The following is a 24,650-nucleotide window of genomic DNA, read 5'->3' as shown; positions in this document are numbered from 1 at the left end:
AATAAAATATAATGTAAATTTGTAAAGTACTTACATGCGAGCTGTTAGTAATTGGCTTTCGCGTTGGCAAAGTAGCCATGTTACAATCTCTTTTTTAAGAGCTAGGTCACATGATCTGCCTAGGCAGAAGCATTGTGGTTTAAAGGTACAGAGAGCCATAATAATACACACATTGATTACAGTATATTACAGATAGCATGCTAAGTCCAGTGATGTATGGCCTCATGACTCTCATTATCGAACAAGCTAATCACGAAGTTGAAGTCATAAAGTAGGATATAGAGAAATTAAAAGATGAACTTAAACCTTCTTTTTCCACTGCTATGTTTGATAGTAAAATCAAACAGCTAGAGTCAGACTTAAAGGCATACCATGACAACATCAAATTATATAAAACAAAAAATATGAAAGGGACTCCAATGATTACAGTCAGGATGTTGTGTATCCATGGTACTCCGACTCAACCACTGCTACCTCTAGCTCTAGAACCACTAATAGGAATAGACAACGGGATTATGATAGTGAGTCCTCTAGCCTATCAAGTCGCGCCTCTGATAGGGAATATAACCTACGTTCTAGATATGTGAGGGGGCGTGGTAATTCCCGCCCTTTTCAGAGACGCAGGGGGGGAAGAGCAATGAGATAGTAGTGAATCTATCGCATTACACACTTTCAGCACAAGAAAGACGTGTGTTGCAGCTAGGCTTAGGCTTTGTGCCCACCCCACAATATTCTTCATTTCAAACCAAAATTGATATTTTTAAATTTGTTCGCCTCTTAAAATTAAAAGAGAAATTTGGAGACAGTAATGAGGAACGGGTTAACAAATTTAAACCCAAATCTAAATTCATACCGTCCTCTAGTAGCCATTTTATTGCAACTTTTCATGACGTGGTGAGTCGTGATATTGACAAGATGGAACACCAAAAGATGCACAGGAGAAACAACTTGTCCAGGGACGATTGGAATATATTATGCAAATTAGCTAATCAGCCAGATATAGTGATTAAACCGGCTGATAAGGGAGGAGCAATTGTGATATTGTCACATGAGGATTATCACAATGAGGTACTACGCCAACTTAACAATGCTCCAGGTAGTAGCTGGAGATCACCTGCTATTACAACACATCTCCAGCTGATAGACATCAGTTCCCCTGGAGAAAATGGCTGCTTTGGCCATTGGACTCTATGGCATTGAAGTTCCTCCCCTCCCCAAACCCTGCCCTCCTCAGGCTCCGCCCCAAAAACCTCCCAACCCGGAGCTGGCAACCCTACTCCAGGCCCTGATGTGGGGATATTTTAATCCCAGTCCGGAGGGATTTCAGTGGCTATAGAAAGCAGAAAATATCACCCCAGTGACCCTGGAAAGGCAGACGTCCAGGTTCATAGTATTTCCGGGCAATCCAGAGACTTTGGGCGAAAACACATGGTCTCTTTAGCCTCCTTTATTCCCTGTTTCAGCCAGGATTCAGCCAGGATCGAATGCATGCGTTTCACCGAATGTGCGTTCGATCCTGGCTGAATCCTGGCTGAAACAGGGAATAAAGGAGGCTAAAGCGACCTGGTTAGTATTTGGATGGGAGACCACCAAGGAATACCAGGGTTGCTGTGCAGAGGAAGGCACGGGCAAACCACCTCTGTTAGTCTCTTGCCTTGAAACCCCCCCCAAAAGTCGGCTGCGACTTGACGGCACTTTACACACACACACACACACACACACACACAAAGCAACCATGCGTTTTCGCCCTTTGTATTTTCTGCCACTCACAATAGCTGCACACTGCTTATCCCTTCTGTGCCAGCACAGGGCCCTGAGGCCTGAGTGCAACAGTAGCTGTCTATGCCAGGAGTCCTCAACGTGGTGCCCACGGGTACCATGCTGCCTACAGACACCTTTCCTGCCACCCACCAAGTTTTTTGGGAAAGTAGTTTGGCCACGTGTAGGGTTGCCAACCTCCAGGTAGTGGCTGGAGAACTCTCAGAATTGGTTCCCCTGGAGAAAATGGCTGCTTTGGAAGGTGGACTCTATGGCATTATATCCCATTGAAGTCCGACCCCTTCCCAAACCCCATCCTCCTCAGGCTCCACCCCCAAAATGCCCAGGTATTCCCCAACCCAGAGCAGGAAACCTTACCTGGTGGGACTATTGCCCCTTTGGGGCTTCTGATTGGCCATTGGAGATCTGGCTGTGCAGATTTTTAAAAAGTTCAGAAGCAGCTGCCACTACAGCACAAGGATCTCCACTCACTTGGAAGCACAGTCCTCCTATGTGAGTGATCACTCAGGGAGCTAAAGGCAGAGGGAAGGAGGGTGGGGATGCCCTGTTGTGGTTTAAATGCAGCTAGAGAAGAAAGATTTCCTGTTGCTCTATGCGTCCATCTCTGCGAGCAAGAGGCTGACGGTAACAGTGCTACTGAACAAACTGGGATGTCTGCATTCAGATGACATGACAATCACAGTTAGTACAAACCATAGTTAAGAAGCCAGCTGCAGATCATGATTTAACATCCCAGCTGAGAGCCCACTGTCGGGATCAGGCGTCTGCCCCTAGCATCCCATAGGTAAAATCATCCAGGCAGGTAGTCCTGAAGCAGTAATAATTTATTAGGAGCAAAAAGACAGATAAAAGGCCTGACTGCTTGCACGCAGGTGAGGCTAGTAATGGTGAAACATTGGCAGATTGCATATTTAAAAGCATTACAGGCTATGCTGGTAAACACGGCTAAGCATCCCCGAGATAAGCTATTCCCAAGACAGGCAGACTAAACCACAGTTTTCTGGGCAGCCTGCATTCAGACAACCCACTAAATGGGAGTTTAATCAAATTATGCTTTATCAATTTTGGTTTATCGTGATATCTGGGTGTATCCTTGGTCTTCTGCTACCCTGTCTCCACCTTCTGTGTAAAGTCCTGGAGGCATCTGCTTTTTGAAATATGCCTACTCATTGTCTGAGATACTCCAATGTCACAGAAGCCCAGAGGTCATGAAAAGAGCAGGAGAGCTGCTGTGGTGTCCTGCTGGAGCTCTCATGGGCACGCGCTAAGCCAGGGGTGTCGAACTCATTTGTTACGAGAGCCGAATATGACATAAATGTCGCTTGGTCGGGGTAGGCCATGTAAGGTTGCTAACCTCCAGGTGGTGGATGGAGATTTCCTGCTATAGCAACTGATCTTCAGCAAATAGGGATCAGCTCACCTGGAGAAAATGGCAGCTTTGGCAAATGGACTCTATGGCATTGAATTCCCCCCTCCCCAAACCACACCCTCCTCAGGCTCTGCCCCAAAAACCTCCCGCTGGTGGCGAAGAGGGACCTAGCAACCCTAGGGCCATGCCTCACAGGCCCACATCAGGAGTGGGGTGGTGGTGGCTGCTTCAGCTGGCTTGCGGGCCAGATAAGAGCCCTCAAGGGGCTGGATTAAGCCTGTGTGCCGTACGTTTGACATGACACCCCTTAACCTGCCAGAAGATGACTGATGTGAGAGGAGGGGCTGTGAGCAGCCAGCTTGGAGTGCCCCAGAGAAATATGAAGGCAGCACTACAGCAGGAATGAATAGCTCTCAGTCAGAGTTTCTGAATGTGTGTAGGAGTGGTGTAAGCCTGTGTGCACATGGGGTAAATTGAGTTCAAAGGAGTGCATGCGTGAACTGGAACGGATGTATGAGAATAGGGCAAATGGTCTATCTGAGTGATCTGTACCTGCAAATGGGGTGTAGGAGTGGGATATATTATGTAATTGAATGGCTAAATATTTATTTATTTACTGACCTCATTTAAACCCTGTCTTTTTCCTCAATGGGGATCCAAAGCCGTTTACATCGATCGCCTGTCCTCCATTTTATCCTCACACCAACCCTGTTAGGTAGGTTATGCTGAGAGAATGGGACTGGCCCACGGTCACCCAGTGAGCTTCCAAGGCAGAGCAGGAATTCAAACCAGGGACTCCCAAATCCACGTCCAGCACTCTAACCGGTACACCACAATGCCTCTGGTTGCTTGCAACAACCACGTCACATCGAAAATTTCCCATGTACTGTTAACTCTTTGCAGCAGCTATTTAACACGGGGTGTGGATGCTGGAGATTTAACATCCACAGCTATTTAACATGGGGTGTGGATGCTGGAGATCTGCAAAGTCATAAAGCTAGTGCTGTAGAGTATTTATGTAATCTTTTAAAAATAACAATAAAGGAAGCAGCAGAGAAGAATTCATTATGATTCCATCCCATCCCTGCCGTAAAATTTTTTCTCATATGTTGTTTTGGACTAAGCCTCACAGCTGTAGGATATTTATTAAGATGGATTAAAAGTGCAGCATTTTTCTGCATAAAAATAACATTATTTATGAGTCTGTTGTGTAAGGCTAGGCATTTTCAGTTGCAGGTTTAGCAGATTCCATTTCCTAATCTTATGCCAGGACTCTGCCAGATAATTATTGCATGGAGAGTCCTTGAAAGATGCAAGGGAATCTTATTCAACCAAAAGGATTCAGTGTCCCAGTGTGCATAAAATACAGTTCAAAGGGCAAATCTGAAAAGAAAAAAACCTTGTGTAACCAATAAAACATTATTTAAAATTATTTTAAAATTCTATGAGTGTAGTATTTCAGCTGAATACTTTACTACAATCATACTTAATCTTCTGTGGTGGATACAGAGGACTAGTTTAACTTACTGGAAACATAGGGGAAATCACTGTTGTAAATCTGTGCTCAAGGACTGCAGTGCAGGAGAGTCCGCTGGCTTGGTCATATATCGAGGTTACTGTTCCTTCACCCTTAGTTAGTGTCTTGCTTGGTTGGTGTTTGCCAATGACAGTCATTCCATCTATCCCTTCACACATTTCTGCAAGATTTTTTGGTATCGCTTTATGATTCTGTATTTGCATCTGTTATCAACCAAAGTCTGGAATGGGTTGTTAAAATAAGCCCATATTAGGCACATCAGGTTTCTCCAGTCCTTGGAGCCTCTAGTTAAAAGGATCAGGTTGTAGATTATGTCAAAAACCTCTGCAAGACACTCTGGAGAGCTGCTGCCAGTCTGCGTAGACAATACTGACCTTGATGGACCAAGGGTCTGATTCAGCATAAGAAAACTTCATATATCCATCCGGCAGTAAATGCCACAAGTTAACCACTTTTTGAGTGAATAAGTACTTTTGCCTATTCCAAATCCACCACCTATCAATTTTGTTGGGCTCTACGATTATGGGAGTGTGTGTGGGGAGGTCTCTTTTTCCACTTTCTCTCCATGTGCCTTGCCTTATTAGCTCTGTACGCTTGAGTATGCCACCCTTACGGAGCATCAATCCTGCTGTATACATATTGAGCTCAATATTACCACACACAAACTTTATGAATACAAAATTATTTCAAGATCCACAAAAGCTGCTGCGTTATTGAAAGTATTCAAAACAGTTGGTGAATAAGAAAGAGCTACTCCAAGAAGAAGACAAAAAATCATGGGCATAAGTTTCCAAGATGGAGATAAAAACTAGCTCCTTACGTATCAGCTGTGGAACTTATTGCAAAAGCTGGACAATTTACAACTCCCATTGTTTCAAAGTCGCATACCAAAGAACTGGAATTAAGCCAGATTTGTTGTGGATTCAGTTTTCAAAAGGCCATTTCAAAAGGAGATGCTGGGGGGGGGTGTTTTGTGGCTAGAGTTGCTGTCATTCAAAACATTTCTTGTTATCTGAATACTTTAGCTATTTTCTCGTGTTGCATTTTTTTATACAATTCACTCCTATTTGTTCACTTTCCTATCTAGATCATCCACAATGTTCTTAGTACTTTTACATTTAGGAAAGCCATGCTAGTGAGATTCATCAACTTGCCCAAGGTCAGTAGGTGCACAAGTTACTGCTATATCCATACTAAGCAGACTTGAAAAGCCCACAATGTCATTTGCTCTGTTGGCCACCTCAAATGCTTGTTCAGGAAAGGTAGTAATAAGTCCAAGAGGTCACCACCTTGGCTAATGGGTAAGGTGAAGAAGCAATTAGAGAAAAGAAGTCTTCCTTCAGAGACTGGAAGGTTTGCCCAAACGAGGCGAACAGAAGCAAACACAAACTTGCACAAAGGAAATGCAAGCACATAATTAGAGATGCAAAAAAAGATTTTGAGGGGCATATTGCTAAACACATCAAAACAAACAATAAGAAATTCTTTAAGTATATTAGGAGTAGGAAACCAGCTAGGGAAGCGGTTGGACCATTGGATGACAATGGGAATAAAGGAACTCTAAGGGAGGATAAAGCGATTGCTGAAAAACTAAATGAATTCTACCCCTTTCCGGGTCAGACGACCCCCCCCACCACAAGCGTGAAGCCGTGCTCCACCTGCCCGCTGCCCGAGGGCATGGAATTTGCCCCCGTCAAAACCGGCAAGCGGCACCCCTCGGAGTAAGAGGGGATGCAGGATCGGGAGCTGGTGGCTGCCCCATCAACCGAGCGATAGCCGCCGAGAAATCGGCGGTGGTTGCTCTGACGGGTGCTGCTGAAGAGCCGGCACCATCTTAAAGGGACAGCTGGAGAGAGCGAGGAGGGATCCGATTTTAAAAGCAAGTTGCCTAAAACATTTTTTTAACATTTCTGAAATATTAAACTGGGGTGTTTGGCAGAGGTGTGACTTAAGGAGATAACTCTGGACTATCTATAATCTCATTACGCTCTGTTAAGTGATTTTTGGCTTTTTGCCAGGGGAGTGATGCAGTTTGAAAACTTACTTTCAGTATTGGAAGACTTTTAAAACAAAGGAAAAGAGTAAGAAAACAGTCACAGTGACATGGAATATAACAACTGAGATGTCATAGTGAATATGTTTTTTCCAAACTGAACTGATACATCTGAATTAATTTTGTTTTTAAGCTGATGATCTAAAAGAGGTACTCTGCCCCCCCTCTCTGTTTGTGGATTAATGCTGGACTCTGTTTAGCCTCCTAATGGGAGAGAAAGAGAAGCACAGCAAGGAATTTCTTAAAGAAGCAAAGTTAGTGGTACAGCTTCCTCCACGAAGGCCTTCTGTATCTTCAACTACCTCAAAGCAGACAACCTCACCATTATCAACTGCATCAGTAATTGCAAAGATGACTCCAAAAGCTAAGCCTGAAGTGACATTGAACTCTGTATTTGAACTGTTAACTAAGACTCATCAAGATGTTGCAGAAATGAAGCAGGAGCTCTCCCAAAATACAGCTACAATGTCTCAGAACTCAGTTGCGATAGCTGCCTTGCAAGATACAATCTCATCTCTGACTGTCAGACAAGACAGGGTCGAAGCCAAACTTACTAAAAATACACAGGAGACCAAAGAAATCAAGAAGAAGGTGGACACCCTAGAGATGTCACTAGCAGCTTCAAGTGAAAGGGATGAGAAGCAAGAAGATCAAATGGCAATGCTTGAACTTAAGATTAAAGAATCCTCTCTATGCATACGCGGGCTGAAGGAAAAGATTGAAGGACGAGACTTGTGGGGATATCTGACAGGACTTTTGGCAGATTTTCTACAGGAATCGGAAGAAGTTATTGAGGGGATGATTGTGACGGCTTACAGAATAAATTCTGCATACGCAACTAGAAATAAAGTACCAAGGGATTGCCTGCTTCAACTGTTCTCAAGAAGTCATTGAGACCTTATACTCAACAGTCACTACAAGTTACCACTCAAAGTTGAAGATGAGCCTCTGAGACTGATGAAGGAAATACCTGCAAGACTGCTGAAGAAGAGGAAGGATTTTATGGACATTGTACAACATTTGAGACTCAGCGGAATACAGTTCAGATGGAAATTTCCACAAGGCATTTATTTTACCTTTAAGGCTAAAAGGTTCAAGTTTACAGATTTGGATAAGGCTGAACAGTTTTTGTGAAGATATGATGCAGAACTGGTTAAACCTACTAAGCTGACCAAACAATTTGCAATCAAAGAATCTACAGAAGAAGAAAAGGCGGCTGAAGCAACATGTGGTGGAGACTTACCAATAGATTCAGCAGAGGAGTCTCCGACTGATGATACTAATGGCTGAACAGAGAACTTAAAAATTGTGGGGGAGGGAAGGGGGGCAGACTATGGGGTATGCATGACAATTTTGGCTTTGGAAAGTTAATGGATCTAACTGTACTTTAATATGTTACAGGTTTTATCTTGGAATATCAATGGGTTGAACTCTCCCAACAAAAGGAAGAAAATATTTCACCATTTACAAAAGTCTAATGTTAATATTATTTGCTTAAAGGAAATGCATATACTTCCAAAGGATATATTTAGACTGGAACAACCAAGGTTGGGTAAACTCTTTACGTCATGTAATGAAAAAAATAATAATGGAATAGCTATGTATTTACCCTTATCATTAGAACCAAAAATTATTTACCAAGATACAGAAAAAAGAGTGTTGTTGGTGGAAGTAACTTGTGGATTTCAGAAGTTACTATTAGTTGGAATATATGCGCCTAACATTAACCAAAAAATATTTTATGATAAATTAGCAATATTATTAGCCGAATATGCTACAGAAAAAATGATATGGATGGGGGACTTTAACGGAGTAATGGTACCTAAGTTAGATAGGGGAAAAGCAAAAAGCAAAAAACGAAGGTAAATTACCTGGAGTTTTTTATGTTCTTATTGATCAATGGGATATGTTTGATGTCTGGAGATTGACAAATGGTAATAAGAAGGGATATACTTTTTTTTCACAGAGACATCTCACACATTCCAGGATAGATATGTTACGGCTTTCGAAAGGTTTATTAGATAGATCAGAAAATCCAGAGATCTTACCTAAGGTGTTATCAGATCATAATGCAGTATCAGTAAAAATTAAAATAGGAGACAGAAAGTATAAACCTTGGATAGTAAATGAATTTCTTCTAAAAAATACTAAAATAGTGGATAAGTTGAAGGTGGTTGTACAGAATTACTTTAATGAAAATACAGGTAGGGGTACTTGGGAAGATATAGTTTGGGATGCCAGTAAGGTGGTAATTAGAGGAGTATTAATTCAACAAAATACAAGATGGTATAAGGAAAGAGAGGCAAAGAAAAAACATATACTGAATGAAATAAGACAAGGGGAACGACAGCTTAGAAAACTTCAGGATAAAATATCTAAACAGGAACAACTTGATGAGATTAAAAAATGGCAACATCAATATGAATTTTTAATCACGGATGAAATTGAACGGAAAATCATGTTTAACAAACAACAATTTTTTGAACATGCTAATAAACCGGGTAAAATGTTAGCATGGCAACTCAAATACAAAGAGAAAAAAGTACCAATAATTCAAATTAAAAGGAAGGGTAAGATGACACGAGTTAAAGATGAGATAATAGAAACATTTGTGGAATTTTATACAAATTTATATAGGAAAAATGTAGTTTCAGAGAAAGATATGGAAGCATATCTGACTAAATTTGATTGGGAAAAATTAACTCAAGAAAACAAAGATTTACTGGATTCTCCAGTAACTAAAGAGGAACTAGAAGAAGTAATAAACAAAAATAAAATAAATAAATCACCAGGGCCAGACAAATTTACCGCATTTTATTACAAAGTATTTAAAGATCACTTAACTCCTTATCTATTGGAGGTGATGAATTTAGGTTTGACAAAGGGTATTATTCCTCAAACATGGAAACAAGCAAATATAGTATTAATACCAAAGGTAAATTCTGATATATCGGAAGTCAAAAATTACAGACCGATTTCATTATTAAATAATGATTACAAATTATTTGTTGCAATTTTAGCTATTATATTGAAAAGGGTATTAAATCAATTAATACATGAAGATCAAGCAGGATTTTTACCAGGAAGATTGATTAGTCAGAATATAAGGGTGGTAATAGACCTCTTAGAATATGCGGAACAAGATACAACCCCGATAGCTATGATATTTTTGGATGCGGAAAAAGCATTTTATAATGTAAATTGGCAGTTTATGATTAAGGTGTTAGAATTTATGGATTTTGGTGAGAATTTTAAAACTGCCATAAAAAGTGTATATACTCAACAAACTGCCAATTTGCTGATAAATGGAATATTATCACCGAAGATTGAAATTCAAAGGGGAACGAGACAGGGATGTCCTCTTTCCACTTTGTTGTTTATTTTAGTATTAGAATTGATATTGATAAATCTTAGAAAAACTGATGAAGTAGTTGGTGTACGAATAGGGAGAAATCAATACAAAGTTAGAGCATATGCAGATGATCTAGTATGTTTTTTGATTGATCCGATTGAGCAAATTGATAGATGGAATAAAATGTTGGAGGTTCATGGAAAGCTTTCAGGTTTTAAAATTAATAAAAATAAAACTAAGATTTTGGTTAAAAATATGACTCTCTCACAACAACAAATATTAACTAAAAAGACAGGATTTAATATTGAACATAAAGTTAAATATTTAGGTATATGGATATCGAGTAATAATCTTAATTTATTTCAAAATAATTATGTAAATCAATGGCAACAGATAATAAAAGATTTAAAAAGTTGGGGGAAAATACCATTATCATTATGGGGACGAATTTCAGTAATTAAAATGATGCTATTACCTAAAATGCTTTTTTTTTGTTTCAAAACCTACCAATAGTGAAAGGTGCTCAGATATTTGATGATTGGAAGAAAGTTATTTTGAGTTTTCTCTGGGGTAAAGAAAGACACAGGATAGCATATAATAATTTAGTAGAATTGAAAGGAACAGGAGGGTTGGGATTACCAGATTTGAGAATGTATTATCAAGCAGCTTGCTTCACCTGGATTAAAAACTGGATTCTTTTAGAGAACCCGAAGGTATTAGAATTAGAGGGATTCAAATTATGATTCGGGTGGCATGCATACTTATGGTATGAGAAGGAGAAAGTAAATAAAGAATTTAATTCCCATATTATTAGGAAAAGTTTATTACAAATGTGGAATAAATATAAAGGTTTTCTTGAAAGTAAAACTCCCGGTTGGATTAATCCCATAGAAGCCTTTATGAGAAGGGGAGCACATTTAAATTTGGATAGCAATAAATATAGAGAAATGATAGAATATAAAGATGGGATATGGATGTTGAAAACTCGAGAAGAACTTCAAATCAAAGATTGGTTTATGTACTATAAATTAAGGGATATATTTAGCAAAGATAATAGGAGGGGTTTTAATCAAACCAAATCTAAATTTGAGATTATATTATCTAAGGGTAATAAAGGATTGATAGGTAGGATTTATAAATTATTGATAGAAATGAATTTAGAACAAGAAAGGATCAAACCAGTGATGGTGAAATGGATGAGGGAATTAGGTTACAATATAGATTTGGAGATATGGGGAAATTTGTGGGGAAAGGAATTTAAATTTACTATTACTAATGAAATAAGAGAAAATGTATATAAAATGTTTTATAGATGGTACATAACTCCAGTATTATTAAGTAAAATGAAAAAAGAGGAGGAGGCTCTTTGTTGGAAGTGTGGAACGGATATAGGTACATTTATGCATGTTTGATGGTTTTGTAAAAAAATTAGGAGATTTTGGAGATTAGTTTTAAAGGAAACTAATAATTTGATTAAATCAAAAATAAAAAAAGATCCTGCCTTCTGTTTATTGGGTATTCCAAAAAAAGATTTAGGAAAAGGTGATAGTCATATGTCAATATCGTTTTGCTGCAGCCAGAATTATAATTGCTAAAAAATGGAAGCAAATAAATAAACCTTCAATTAAGGAGTGGAGAGAAAAGTTATGGATCTATATGCGGATGGCCAAAATTACAGATTCTTTACATGGTAAAGACATGGCTGAATTTAAACAAACTTGGTCAAAGGCCCCCGCATATTGGGATAAATTGGCAAAAATGGATTTTAAAGGTATAGTTAATGAATTATAGACTAATGTGTTTTTTAATTAATTAATGAATGATAACAGATTTTTATATACTGTCATAACACGGCTCCGGAAGTCCAATGGTGGAGGGCACATAGGTGGGTGGTAGTGGTTTGGGCACTACAGATTTCTTTTTTTTAAAAAAAGATAGTAAATAATGTATGTAATAGTGCTCTGTATATGTATTTGTGTATTTTATGTTCTTTTTTTGTATAAATTTATTATTGTTTAATTTTTTTCTTTTTTTCCTTTTCTTTTTATGTTTAATTATAAAAAGCAATAAAAATTTATAAAACAAAGGAAAAAAAAGATAAACTAAATGAATTCTTCTCATCTGTCTCCACTGTTGAAGATACACGGCAGATTCCTTCTCCTGAACAGAGATTTTGGAGAGGGGAAAATGAGGAACTGAGGCAAATAGTGGTAACAAGGCAGGAAGTCCTAGAACCTCTAGACAAACTGCAAACTAACAAGTCACAGGGACCAGATGGTATTCATCCTAGAGTTCTTCAAGAACTCAAATGGGCAATTGCTGAACTTCTAACAAAGATATGTAATATGTCCCTTCGATCAGCCTCTGTACCAGAGGACTGGAGAATGGCCAATGTAACACCCATTTACCAAAAAGGTTCCGGGAGGATCCAGGAAATTACAGGCCAGTTAGCTTAACGTCTATTCCGGGTTAATTAGTGGAAAGCATTATTAAAGATAGAATTGTCAAGCATATAGAAGGGCAAGGTCTGCTGGGCAAAACCCAACATGGCTTCTGTAACGGTAGGTCCTGTCTCACTAACCTATTAGAATTTTTTTGAAAGCGTCAATAAGCATGTGGACAGAATGAGCCTGTGGATATTGTGTATTTGGATTTCCAAAAAGCTTTTGACAAAGTCCCCCACCAAAGATTGCTAGCAAACTTCATAGTCACGGGATAAGAGGACAAGTCCTCGTATGGATTGAGAGCTGGCTGAAAAATAGAAAGCAGAGAGTAGGAATCAATGGTCAGTTCTCCCAATAACGGGATGTGAGCAGTGGGGTGCCTCAGGGATCTGTGTTGGGACCGGTGCTTTTCAACCTGTTCATCAATGACCTGGAGTTGGGGTTAAACAGTGAAGTAGCCAAGTTTGCAGATGACACCAAATTATTTTGGGTGGTTAAAACAAAATTGGACTGTGACGAGCTCCAGAAGGATCTCTGCATACTGGAAGAATGGGTATTAAAATGGCAAATGAGATTCAATGTGAGTAAGTGAAAAGTGATGCATATTGGGACAAAAATCCCAGCTTCACATATACACTGATGGGATCTGTGCTGGCAGCGACAGACCAAGAAAGGGATCTTGGGGTGGTAGTGGATAGCTCAATGAAGATGTCAACCCAGTGTGTGGCTGCTGTAAAAAAGGCAAATTCCATGCTGGCCATAATTAGACAAGGAACAGAGAATAAAACTGCTGATATCATACTGCCCTTGTACAAATCTATGGTGAGACCACACTTGGAATACTGTGTACAGTTCTGGTCACCACACCTAAAAAAGGATATTACAGAGCTTGAGAAGGTGCAGAAAAGAGCAACCAAAATGATTAGGGGACTAGAGCAACTGTCCTATGGGGAGTGGTTAAGACGCTTAGGGCTGTTTAGCTTGGAAAGAAGGCGGCTGAGGGGAGACATGATAGAGGTCTATAAAATTATGCATGGTTTGGAGAGAGTGGACAGGGAGACGTTTTTCTCCCTCTCCCATAATACTAGAACACGGGGTCATCTGCTAAAGCTGGAGGGTGAGAGATTCAAAACAGATAAAAGGAAGTATTTTTTCACACAACGCATAGTTAAATTGTGGAACTCCCTGCCCCAGGATGTGGTGATGGCTGCCAGCTTGGAGGGCTTTAAGAGGGGAGTGGACATATTCATGGAGGAGAGGGTATTCATGGCTGTTAGTTAGAATGGATACTAGTCATGCTGCATACCTATTCTCTCTAGTATCAGAGGAGCATGCCTCTTATTTTGGGTGCGGTGGAACACAGGCAGGATGGTGATGCTGCACTCTTCCTGTTTGTGGCTTCCACAGTGGTTGGCCACTGTGTGAACAGACTGCTGGACTTGATGGGACTTGGTCTGATCCAGCAGGGCCTTTCTTATGTTCTTATGTTCAGCTGAACCATATTGCACCTTATTGGCCCCTTTGTTCCAACTCTGCTGACTTAGAGACAAGATCCTAAATTTTTGCATGGCAGGGTAACAACACTGCGGAGAAAAATTCAGCAAACAAAAAAGCCCCCCCACCCCCGGTGCTCCAGAAATAGATTCTGATTAATGTTGTGCCCAGAAACGGTCCATGACTTCTTTGCCTCTGGAACCAAAGCAAGAGCCCAGGACCCGGAAATTTTGTCGTCTCCTTTTTTGTCAAGGAAAGATGGTGCTGTGAACTAGCAATCTGAAAGAGCCCCCGCTTATATTCGATAGTTTAATATTCGCAGGAGGAGAGCCGCTAGTGAACAGGTTGGCTTTCGATGGAATTCACTGAGTTGATGCAAAAACAGATGGATAATCGTTATAGCAACTTAATAACACACCAGGAAAAAGGCATTCAAACAGATGCCATGATTGGGATTCATTTCCCTAAGATCTTGCAGTCAATAGCTTAAATAGGTTTCCCCCATCTCTTTTCCAGTAAAAATCCATTATGTGTCTATAATACTAACCCCCCTCCCCAAATGCATGATGGGCGTGTGGGAGGGAAGCAGTGTTCCGGCCAACCAATTAGAGTTTATCATGTTCTGCCGGTTGCGTTCCCGGATACCTTGCCTTGCATTTCATTTGTATGCATGCAGATAATTACATGTTGTGATGCAACCTTAACAAAAGGTGTGGATGTCATTTTTTTCCAACTAACTCGTCCATCCGTTTTAGTCATGTGGACTGCCCACTGAGTACACCTATTCTCTTCTCTGCCAACAGTATAGGCTTATACACAAAAGATGTGAGTGAATGGGGAACAGCCAAGGATGTGCCGGAGAGTCAAAATCTGTCAGTTTTGTGGGAAGATGTAGATTTGTTTCATCACCAGCCATTTATTTTGGAGGGCAGTGATTGCTAAGAGCAGCTGGAACCTGAACCAGGAGTAGGATTCCCAAAAGGCAAATGCTGGGATATTTGTGAACTGGCCTCTTTTGCTGGAGATCAGTTGTAATTCCAGATCTTCAGCCACCAACTGGAGGATGGCAGTCCTAACTTGGAGGGACCATCTCTCCCAGTATAACTTTTATCTCTTCTTTCTCTCCCTGTGTGCAGACTATTTCAGGCCCAAAGAGAGATGGACAAATTCATCGAGTATCTCTAGTGTAGAGGCCATTTTTTCTCCTGATCAATTTCTTGAGGGTGGGGTTTTTGCTGAGGGTGGGGGTTTTCCCGCTGCAGGAAGGTGAATGGCAAGCCTAGCATAGGATTGCCGAGCTCTAGGTGGTGGCTGGAGATTTCCAGCTGACAGAGATCAGTTCACCTGGAGAAAATGGCCGCTTTGGCAATTGGACTCTAAACCAGGGGCCTCTAGGAAGCCCACAAACAAGACGACTGCAACAGCACCATCCTGTGTTCCACAGCACCTAATATAATAGGTATGCTACTCTGATTCTGGAGAGAACAGGTATGCATCATGACTAGTATCTTTTAATTTTTTAAAAAAATTGTGCAAAGCAGAGCTGTTTACAAGGGCCTATACCTAGTCATTATAGAAGACTTGCAATAGTGAAGTATGGGTCACTGGGGGTGTGGGGGGGAGGTAGTTCGGAATTTCCTGCACTGTGCAGGGGGTTGGACTAGATGACCCTGGTGGTCCCTTTCAACTCTATGATTCTATGATTCTGATAGCTGATCATTTAAAATGGATGCAACTGTTCTTTGTTGTTAAGAGTAGCTTTGTTTTTTTTAAAAAAATTATCATTTTAGTTGCCTTAAATGTCTATATTTGGATGGGCACAAAAAGCCTCAGGTGCCAGCATCTGAATCTGCTTCAGACTTGTACAGCAGGTAGAGTTGCCAACACTGCTTTGGCAAATGCTGGGAGATACTGAGGGAGGTGCCTGAGACTAGGGCTGTTGAAATTTTTTTTTGGTAAAGTTTGGCTTCGGCAAAATCCGGCCCTTTTAAATTCAGGACGTGCCGAAGTCCGAACTCCCTCACTTTGAATCCTTGAAATTCGGCGCGAGATCCGGAGTTTGGGGGAAAATCCCCCCCCCGCGGGCTTCCTTGAAGGTGCGGGGGGGGGGGCTCTTTAAACAGATCTGTGCCTCCCAGCTGGGAGATCTGGGAGGCACAGATCTGTTCCCCACCCGCGCCTTCACGGGGCTTCCCTGAAGGCGTGAAGGGCTCTTTAAACAGAGCCCCCCCGGGCCTTCAGGGAAGCCCCATGAAGGCGCACGGGGGTGGGGACTGAAAATAGGCAGGAACGTCGAACCTGCCGAATTGTTTTCCTGCCTTTTTTCAGTTTGGTTCCATCCGAACTGAAAACAGCCAAAATGCGGAAAATTCTGCTGTTTTTTCGGTTCGGATGAATCAACAGCCCTACCTGAGACCAAACAGACATGGACAAATTCGTAGAGTATCTCTACGGAGGCCATTTTTTCTCCTGATCAATTTCTTGAGGGTGGGAGTTTTGCTGAGGGTGGGGTTTTCCCCGCTGCAGGAAGGTGAATGGCAAGCCTAGCATAGGGCTGCCAAGCTCTAGGTGGTGGCTGGAGATCTCCAGCCGATAGAGATCAGTTCACCTGGAGAAAATGGTCACTTTGGCAATTGGACTCTATGACATTGAAGTCCCTCCCCAAACCCCGCCCTCCTCAGGCTCTGCCCCCCAAACCCCCCGCTGGAGGTGAAGAGGGACCTGGCAACCCTAGGAGGACAGGGAGCCCAGTGATGTGAAAGACCTCAGAAAGCCACTGCCAGTCTGAGTAGGCAATACTGACTTCGATAGACCAGTACCAGACAACTTCATTTGTTCAGAAGTCTCACAGCCTTTTCTTCACTTTCTGTGAGCTCTTGACCCATCGAACCAGAAATCACCACAGAGACAATCAGATTCCAAGCAGATGGCTTTACTGGTCAAATAGGCAATACAGTGCATTGAAAGAAAGATGACAGCTATGGCTTGTCTTGCCCGTTATTTGGAAATATAAGGCAGAGAAACGGCGGGAGATTACAAAGCATAAACAGAGCATTATTTCCAAGGAGTGGCGTTCCCAGGCTTTGGTATGTGTAGCCGTCCTTGAGTCTGGACGGTTCAGCAGAGAAACGAAAGGAAACATCTAAACCGAGATAACAGCCTGACACTTTCATAGTTAAATGGGCTCTTTTAAATTTTTACTCTATTAAGATTCTAAAACACTCATTAGTATGATAAAGGATTTTAGTTAGCATTCACACACATGCCATGTGTTTATTTTTTGTAGGAAGTTTTCTGTTGGCACCGGTATTATCTTGAATTGTACTGAACCCTTCCAAGTGCTAGCAAACAGTCTCATAGTTATGTAAAGCCAATTATTTTCTACAAGAAGGATCTCCATCTGCTAGACACAGTTGCTTGATAGGGGTATTGTTGCTTATAGCAACTCTGCTGAACTGTTAGTCAACAGCGCGGTGTAGTGGTTAAGAGCAGTGGCTTGGAGCGGTGGAGTCTGATCTGGAGAACCGGGTTGGATTCCCTGCTCCTCCACCTGAACTGTGGAGGCTAATCTGGTGAACTGGATTTGTTTCCCTACTCCTACACACGGAGCCAGCTGGGTGACCTTGGGCTAGTCACAGCTCTCTTCAAGCTCTCTCAGCCTCACTCACCTCACAGGGTGTCTATTGTGGGGAGGGGAAAGGAAGGTGATTGTAAGCTGGTTTGATTCTCCCTTAAGTGGTAGAGAAAGTTGGCATATAAAAACCAACTCTTCTTCTTCTATTGGGAACAACAGGTAGGCCACAGGCTAATGGACTGAACTACTGTATAGAACTAGGTTGGGGGGAGGACATATAATGAAAAACTGGTCACTTTGAAAAGGAGATCAGTTGTAAAAGCCACAGCACAGTTTTGTTCTCAGAAATTACTCATAAAATATTTTGCACCTCCGTTTTCCTATTGGTAGACGACACCAGCACATGATTAGCATACTTAGATGAATGAATGACCTGGAAGAATGTTACTTTTTAAACTTCTCATTGAAGAACAGCAGCTGCACACCAAAGAAATGAAAGGAAAAGAAAATATCAAAATCAATCCGAAATGCAGGAGGCGCCATATCAAAGTCCCTGTAGTCCAAGATTCAAAGGCCTGGTGAGATAAACACAGACATGGCATACTTCTAAATTGGCCAGTGAAGCAGATCTGGTGGAACTCAATTGGTTGCCAGGTATCAAAAAGAGGATATTATGCATTCTATTTCCTGACATCCACCTGCAAATCTATTAAATCGTTTGATTAGTCCTGCCTGGAATTTTATTAATATGTTCACTTCTAAAAACGCCTGAAGAGGCTTGCAGAACCTAACAGGACAAAGCCTGCGGGTGGGGTTATGATTACCCATCCCTGCCTTCTGACATATCTTTACCCAGTGGGACCATAGCCACTGCAAAGCGACATAGGATCAGTCCCATCTAAAGGACAAATCCTTCTCCTCCTCTTTGTATTATAATTTAGTACTGCACCAGAACTACAGAAAACCTCTTCCCCCCTCCCACCACCAGAGGGGGCATGAGGTACAGAAGAAGTCCATGTTCTGCCCTGTGCTCTGCCCCGGACCCAGTTATGACCCAGTTTGCTTTGCACAGGTACAAGAGCACACCTTCAAATATGTGCAAAGGTCCGCCATCTTTATTGAACGAGGCTGAATGAAAGACATTCAGAAGAATACTCTCTTCCTTGTGTACAACTGTCCATTGGAATATTGACTGTTGCTTAGATTCAGAGAATTCTCCTTAATGGATGTTTCTTTTGCTTAGCTTGCTGGGTGGTTTTTTTTTTTTAACACTGCATCTGTCTTTCTTCTTGATCCTGAGAGCTGAAGTAGCTATTTCCCCTTCCCCAAGAATCTGACAGCAGCAGTTTGCTTGTATTTGATTTTTCACACATCTCTTGTGCCTGCCTAAGCAAGTTTGCTAGCAAAATACAAACTTTGCTTGTCTGTGGATTCACCCCAAAAAGGGGGGAGGGTGGATTCTAAAGAACCTGAGTCAAGAAAATGACATTTTCTCTGCTCCGTAACATTGGTAGAATGGCAATGAATACTATTGTGCTGATAACTTCATGTTATTGTTTCTGCAAGCAATTTTACTTCCTCTGAAATTGTTTGACTGGCTCTGGAACAACAAGCAGCAGGCAGAGTTTTATTTAGGAAGGGCTCACTGGAAAGAGAGCTCCAGAAATAGTGGCAAGTGCCACAAAGGCCCTGTAATTTCTCAGAGTAGGCTTCAGGTCTCCTGAGATTCAGAGAAACAGGACTGGATCTGGGATCTAAGAAATAGTGCCTGAAAAATCACAGCGTGGGCCGGGTGAGATGGGCCAGGGTTAAGGTTAGGATTAGGGCTGAGTAGTACTTGGTGGGCGCACACAGAGGCAGCTAAATCTGACCCACCCAGGAAAGAGCCTGCCCGTGCCTCAGAGTGGCGCCTGATGGGCAAAGGGGGAGGGGGAGCCAAGGTTCTCCAGGCAAGCAGGAAATACCATCCGTCCCCTCAATTCTGGCTCCTCACTTGATTTCACTCCTTCTACTGGAGGCACTGAGAAGGAAGAATTTCATTTCAGACCCAGAGACAAGTCCACCCTGCTCCAGATATTTTGAAGGATTTCCTTTCCAATTAGATGTGACCCCTGGCAACTATTTCAGTTTGCCTGAAGAACCCCTAAGGGAAGAGTCAGATGATTTGTTATCACTGCATGGTGTCATCCCCGATGGAACTTGGGCTGTCTGTACCAAGATTCAGATGTGTAAATAATCACTCTCCTCCATAAAAAGTCATCCAATGGGGCGGGGAGGACTCATTCCTCATGCCAGAGGGATGTGGTGGTTTGGAGCAGTGGATTCTAATCTGGAGAACAGGGTTTGATGCCCCACATCACCACGTGAGCAATGGTATCTAATCTGGTGAACAGGGTTGGTTTCCCCACTCCTCCACATGAATGGCGGATTCTAATCTGGTTAACTGGGTTGGTTTCGCCACTCCTCCTTAAAGATCTCTCAGCCCCACCTACCTCACAGGATGTCTGTTGTGGGGCGGGGAACGGAAGGTGATTGTAAGCCGGTTTGATTCTTCCTTAAGTGGTAGAGAAAGAAAGTCGGCATATAAAAACCTCCTCCTCCTTCTTCCCTGGCCTTAACACTTTTGGATATGCACAGGAACCTCCAGGGTCATGAGGGTCCTGGTATCTTCTGTTCAGGTCTCATCCTGCCCAAATTCCTCTAATTTTCTGGGCATGCTAATGACCTCAGAATGTGCAAGTATTTGCTGGATCTGTGGAGGCCTAGCATGGTCTGGAGGTGGCGGGGGGTGGTGCGGTGCAGGGATCCTGCCACAGCCCATGGCAACCTTAGAGTTCTGGGGAAAGATCCACCACCAAATTCTGTTTGAACAACTAGGTTTATGGAACAATTTTCTTGCTTATGACAAAAAAAAAAGTGCATATAGGTTCCCATATGCATTCTCCCTCTTCATCTGCTTTTTGCCACATTTTTACATACATAAAACATTTATATTTCATTGTGAGTTACCAATGGATGTGTAGGGTTGCCAACCTCCAAATACTAGCCGGAGATCTCCTACTATTACAACTGATCTCCAGCTGATAGAGATCAATTCACCTGGAGAAAACGGCTGCTTTAGCAATTGGATTCTATGGCATTGAAGTCCCTCCCTTCCCCAAACCCAGCCCTTATCAGGCTCCACCCCAAAAACCTCCCACCAGTGGCAAAGAGGGACCTGGAAACCCTACGGATTCGAGGTGTCTCTCTCTGTCCCTACTGGCTATCTGGCATTGTGTTATTTAATATGAAAGGCTGGGGAACTGTCCAGATTTGGGTTGGCAGGTCCTGGTTAGGAAACACCTGGAAATTTTGGGGGTGGAGCCTGGGGAGCTTGGTGAGGGGAGGAACTTCAATGGGGCATAATGCCATAGAATTCGCTTTCCAAAGCAGCCATTTTCTCCAGGTGTACTGATCTCTTTCACCTGGAGATCGATTGTAAGACCAGATCTCCAGCCATCACCTGGAGGTTGGCAACCCTAGTCCAGGTAGAGAAGAAATCTGAGCATGTTTTATCAGTTCTGTGCTAATCTTGGCCCCTCTGCCAACCACTTTTTGCCCAAAGAAAGAAAAATTAATTTAGAGGAAAAAATTACCTTCCGGAACAGGATGAGTTCTGCAGAGCCAGGGACCCTTTCCTCTTTTGTGTGTGTTTGGTTTCATCTTTCCCAAAGGAACTATGGCTGAGAAAGCCTTGGCCAATTTCACTTCAGGTTCTAGGCCTGGAGCTCCAGAATGACTCTCCTCCCAATTAATACACAAATGATGTCTCAATGGGTTTACGCTGAAGTAACTCTTCATGGGATGGCGATGGAACGGTGCCCAAGCTGTCTTAACCAAGGAGGCGCCTCGGGTTGGTAAATTCCCAGAGATCTGGAAGCGGAGCCTGGGGAGGGCGGGGTTTGGGGAGGAAAGGGACCTCAGCCGTAAAGTTCATCCTTCAAAGTAGTCATTTTCTCCAGGGGAACTGTTCTCTGTCATGTGGAGATCAGCTGTAATTCCCAGAGATTTCCCCAGGCCCCACCTGGAGATTGGAAACCTTGCGCCTGCCTTCAGGATCTCTAGGATCCGGGAGCAACTGTTGGCTGATGCCAGGGCTGGGGTTTTCCCCATCTGCTCCCACTTGCTTTAGCAGCTCACTGCTTCACTTTCTCAGGAGAGGCACAAACATTATGGCTCGAAAGATGGAGCCAGAGATTCTTGCCGAGTGTGGCAGGCAGGCCCATTCTGTGCACAACCGAATTAAAACCTTGAATTCCACTCCCCCATAGATTTTTTTTAAGCTGATAAATAAGCCCCATATTCCTGCTTTCAGCTCATAGAATCCGACAACTCATTAGTTGCTTACACTGACATTCAGAACTGCTAATTGAAAGAATTAAGCCCTTTCTGAAAGAAATGCGGGACAAAAAATACATTTACTTCCCTCCATTTCCTTTTAAAGGTCTCTATGGTATTGTTGTTGCTTGAAGCCAAGCTACACAGAACAGCATTTCGTGTGGTCTTTTGTGATCTTACCCTCTCTTTCTCCCTGTTTGTATTTTAATCATAATTTTGTTTATTCTTCATACATATGCAGCTCTTGTTTATACCTGGAGAGCAGGAATATGTAATATGGCATATGTTTGAAAGGGGACCTTTCTCAACTAAGATAACTTGTCAGAATTTTACTTTGTTTCATTAATTTTTTTTCCAGGTTTCCAATCTGGTGAACCGGGTTTGATTCCCCACTCCTCCACATGAAGCCTGCTGGGTGACCTTGGGCCAGACACAGTTTTCTCAGAACTCCCATGTTGAGGCAGGCAATGGCAAACCACCTCCATTGTCTCTTGCCTTGAACACCTTATGGGGTTGCCATAAGTCTCATGTGACTTCACAGCACTTTCTGCCACCAGGAATAGTTCAAATACTGAGACTATAAAATGGCAAAACAGGTCTATTTGCACTCTTGCTTGAGCTAGGAGGTCTCAGGCACAGGACTGCCAACCTACAGACGGGGCCTGCAGTTCTCCCATAATTACAACTGATCTCCAGGCTACAGAGATCAGTTCCCCTGGATAAAATGGCAATTTCAAGGAGTGGACTCTATGTCTCCACATCCCCTCTGAGCTCCCTCCCCTCCCCAAACACCACCCTCTGCATGCTCCACCCCCAAACCTCCAGGCATTTCCTGAGCCAGAGAGGGCAACCCTACATCCTTGAACCATGAGGACTAGAAGCTTTTGCAGATAGAAACAAATAATCTAATTTTGAATTTCACAAAGAGATATAGAATGTTTTTTTTATTATTTTTAAAAAGTACCATTTTATATAAACAACCTTGTGTGGGAATGCATACCATGGTTTCAACTCCTCAGGCCAGAGGCTGATTCCCCACTTGGCCACTCCATAATTCTCTGGCCTCTCCGATAACTTGCCGATGGAGGGAGGGGCAGCCAACTCTTGGGTTTATTGTGGGAGGCGCTTGCAAGAACTGAGTCTCAGGTGTGACTGTCAGATTACAACCTGGAGGTCTGCCTGCCCATCATGGCCTCTACTAGGACTCAACTCCAGCTCCCAGGTTCCTGCTCAGGATTCCTCTGTTCCTGCTTCTCCCCACTGCATGGCCTGGCTGGTTTGCCTACACTTGAGTAGGCCTTTACTCTCAAGGAACTCACCCCTCCCAAGGAGGCTCATGCCCCCTGCCTGACCTTTAGTTGCCCAATTCAGGGCTCCGTCCCGCCTCTCTCTCCTCTGTGTGGTGCAGCAGTTAAGAGTGTAGGGTTGCCATCCTCCAGGTAGTAGCTGGAGATGTCCTGCTATTACAACTGATCTCCAGCCAACAGAGATCAGTTCTCCTGGAGAAAAATGGCCGCTTGGGCCATTGGACTCTATAGCATTGAAGTCCCTCACCTCCCCAAACCCTGCCCTCCTCAGGCTCCGCCCCAAAAACCTCCCGCCGGTTGCAAAGAGGGACCCGGCAACCCTATAAGAGCGTCAGACTAGCGTGTGGAAGAACCCGCTTTGAGCTGATGATTACAATCGTTTCAGGTGGAATGGGGGACTGCAAGATTTTCCTCTCTAATATCTCAGTCTTGCTCAGCTTACCTGCCTGCTTCCCAAGCAGAGCATGTTCACATTGCTACCGTGTTCTATATTCAATTAAAGTCCCTTGTGCATTCTCAGATTGCCACACAGGAAGTGTGGGCGGATCCCCTAAATTCTCAGCATGCCACTGACTGATAAATGCCAGTGGCTCAGCGGGCACGACAGTGACACATGCCCTTGAAATGGAAAACAGCTCGATTCGAGTCCAGAAGCACCTTAGAGTAGTGTTACCAGTCATCCCTGTCATTTACAAATCTGTCCCCAGACAAAATCCGTCCCTGGAATGTCCCTGGATTTGATTTAATGTCCCCGAATTTATATTTTAACTTGTGGGGGTCCACCCCCTTGATGTTACCGCCGGCCGTGCCTTCCCATGTTGGAGTTTTGTCGGGCGGGGCCTCCTTGGCCTCAGACCATTCAGAAGGGGAGCTAGAGCTGTCTTCCCCTTCTGTCGTCGCCAGGGTTGCTCTCTACAAGCGACAGCCACACCTCTGGCTGAGCAATCCTCCTCGGCCTCAGCCCCGCCGACCTTCCCTTCCCCCCCAATCGTGCTCCACCCCTTTTCCTCCCCTCCAAGGCTTTATCGGGGCCTTGATGCCTCTCAGGCCCTTCCCTTCTGTCCCTCCTCCCTGTCGGTGCCGGCCGTGAGATCCTCCCGGCTGTTTGCCTAGCCTGCCCGCCTCTCAGCTGTTGGGCGGGGCTGGGCTGGTTACGGGGAAAGGTCTCTCTCCCTGCCTCCTCACTGTTCCGAGGGTCGGGGGCAGTCGGGGGCCATGCTGTGGCGACGCAGCTGGCCCTGGACCTCCCCGTTTCCCCTGGGCTCCGTCCTGTTGCGGCAAGGGCGGGGCCGGCCTCCCAGTTTGGCGGCTCAGGCCTAGCCGCCTCACTGACGCCGCGCCTGCCTCTCTGGCTGCCCCGGTCC

At 43.2% G+C, this 24,650-nt stretch overlaps 1 protein-coding gene across 1 annotated transcript in view; it reads left to right on the top strand.

Moving 5' to 3' along the window:
- Positions 1-6,523, top strand: part of TECRL (trans-2,3-enoyl-CoA reductase like) — a 69,200-nt gene extending 62,677 nt beyond the window's left edge. Inside the window, exon 12 of the mRNA XM_056857843.1 lies at positions 6,306-6,523. Coding sequence (XP_056713821.1) covers positions 6,306-6,523 — 218 coding nt within the window. The remainder of the gene's footprint in view (positions 1-6,305) is intronic.
- Positions 6,524-24,650: the final 18,127 nt, after the last annotated feature.

The sequence above is a fragment of the Euleptes europaea genome, chromosome 11 (genome assembly GCF_029931775.1).
Source record: "Euleptes europaea isolate rEulEur1 chromosome 11, rEulEur1.hap1, whole genome shotgun sequence".
NCBI lineage: Eukaryota > Metazoa > Chordata > Lepidosauria > Squamata > Sphaerodactylidae > Euleptes > Euleptes europaea.
Note: the sequence above shows the minus strand (reverse complement) of the source record. Positions and strands in the feature narration are given on the sequence as shown.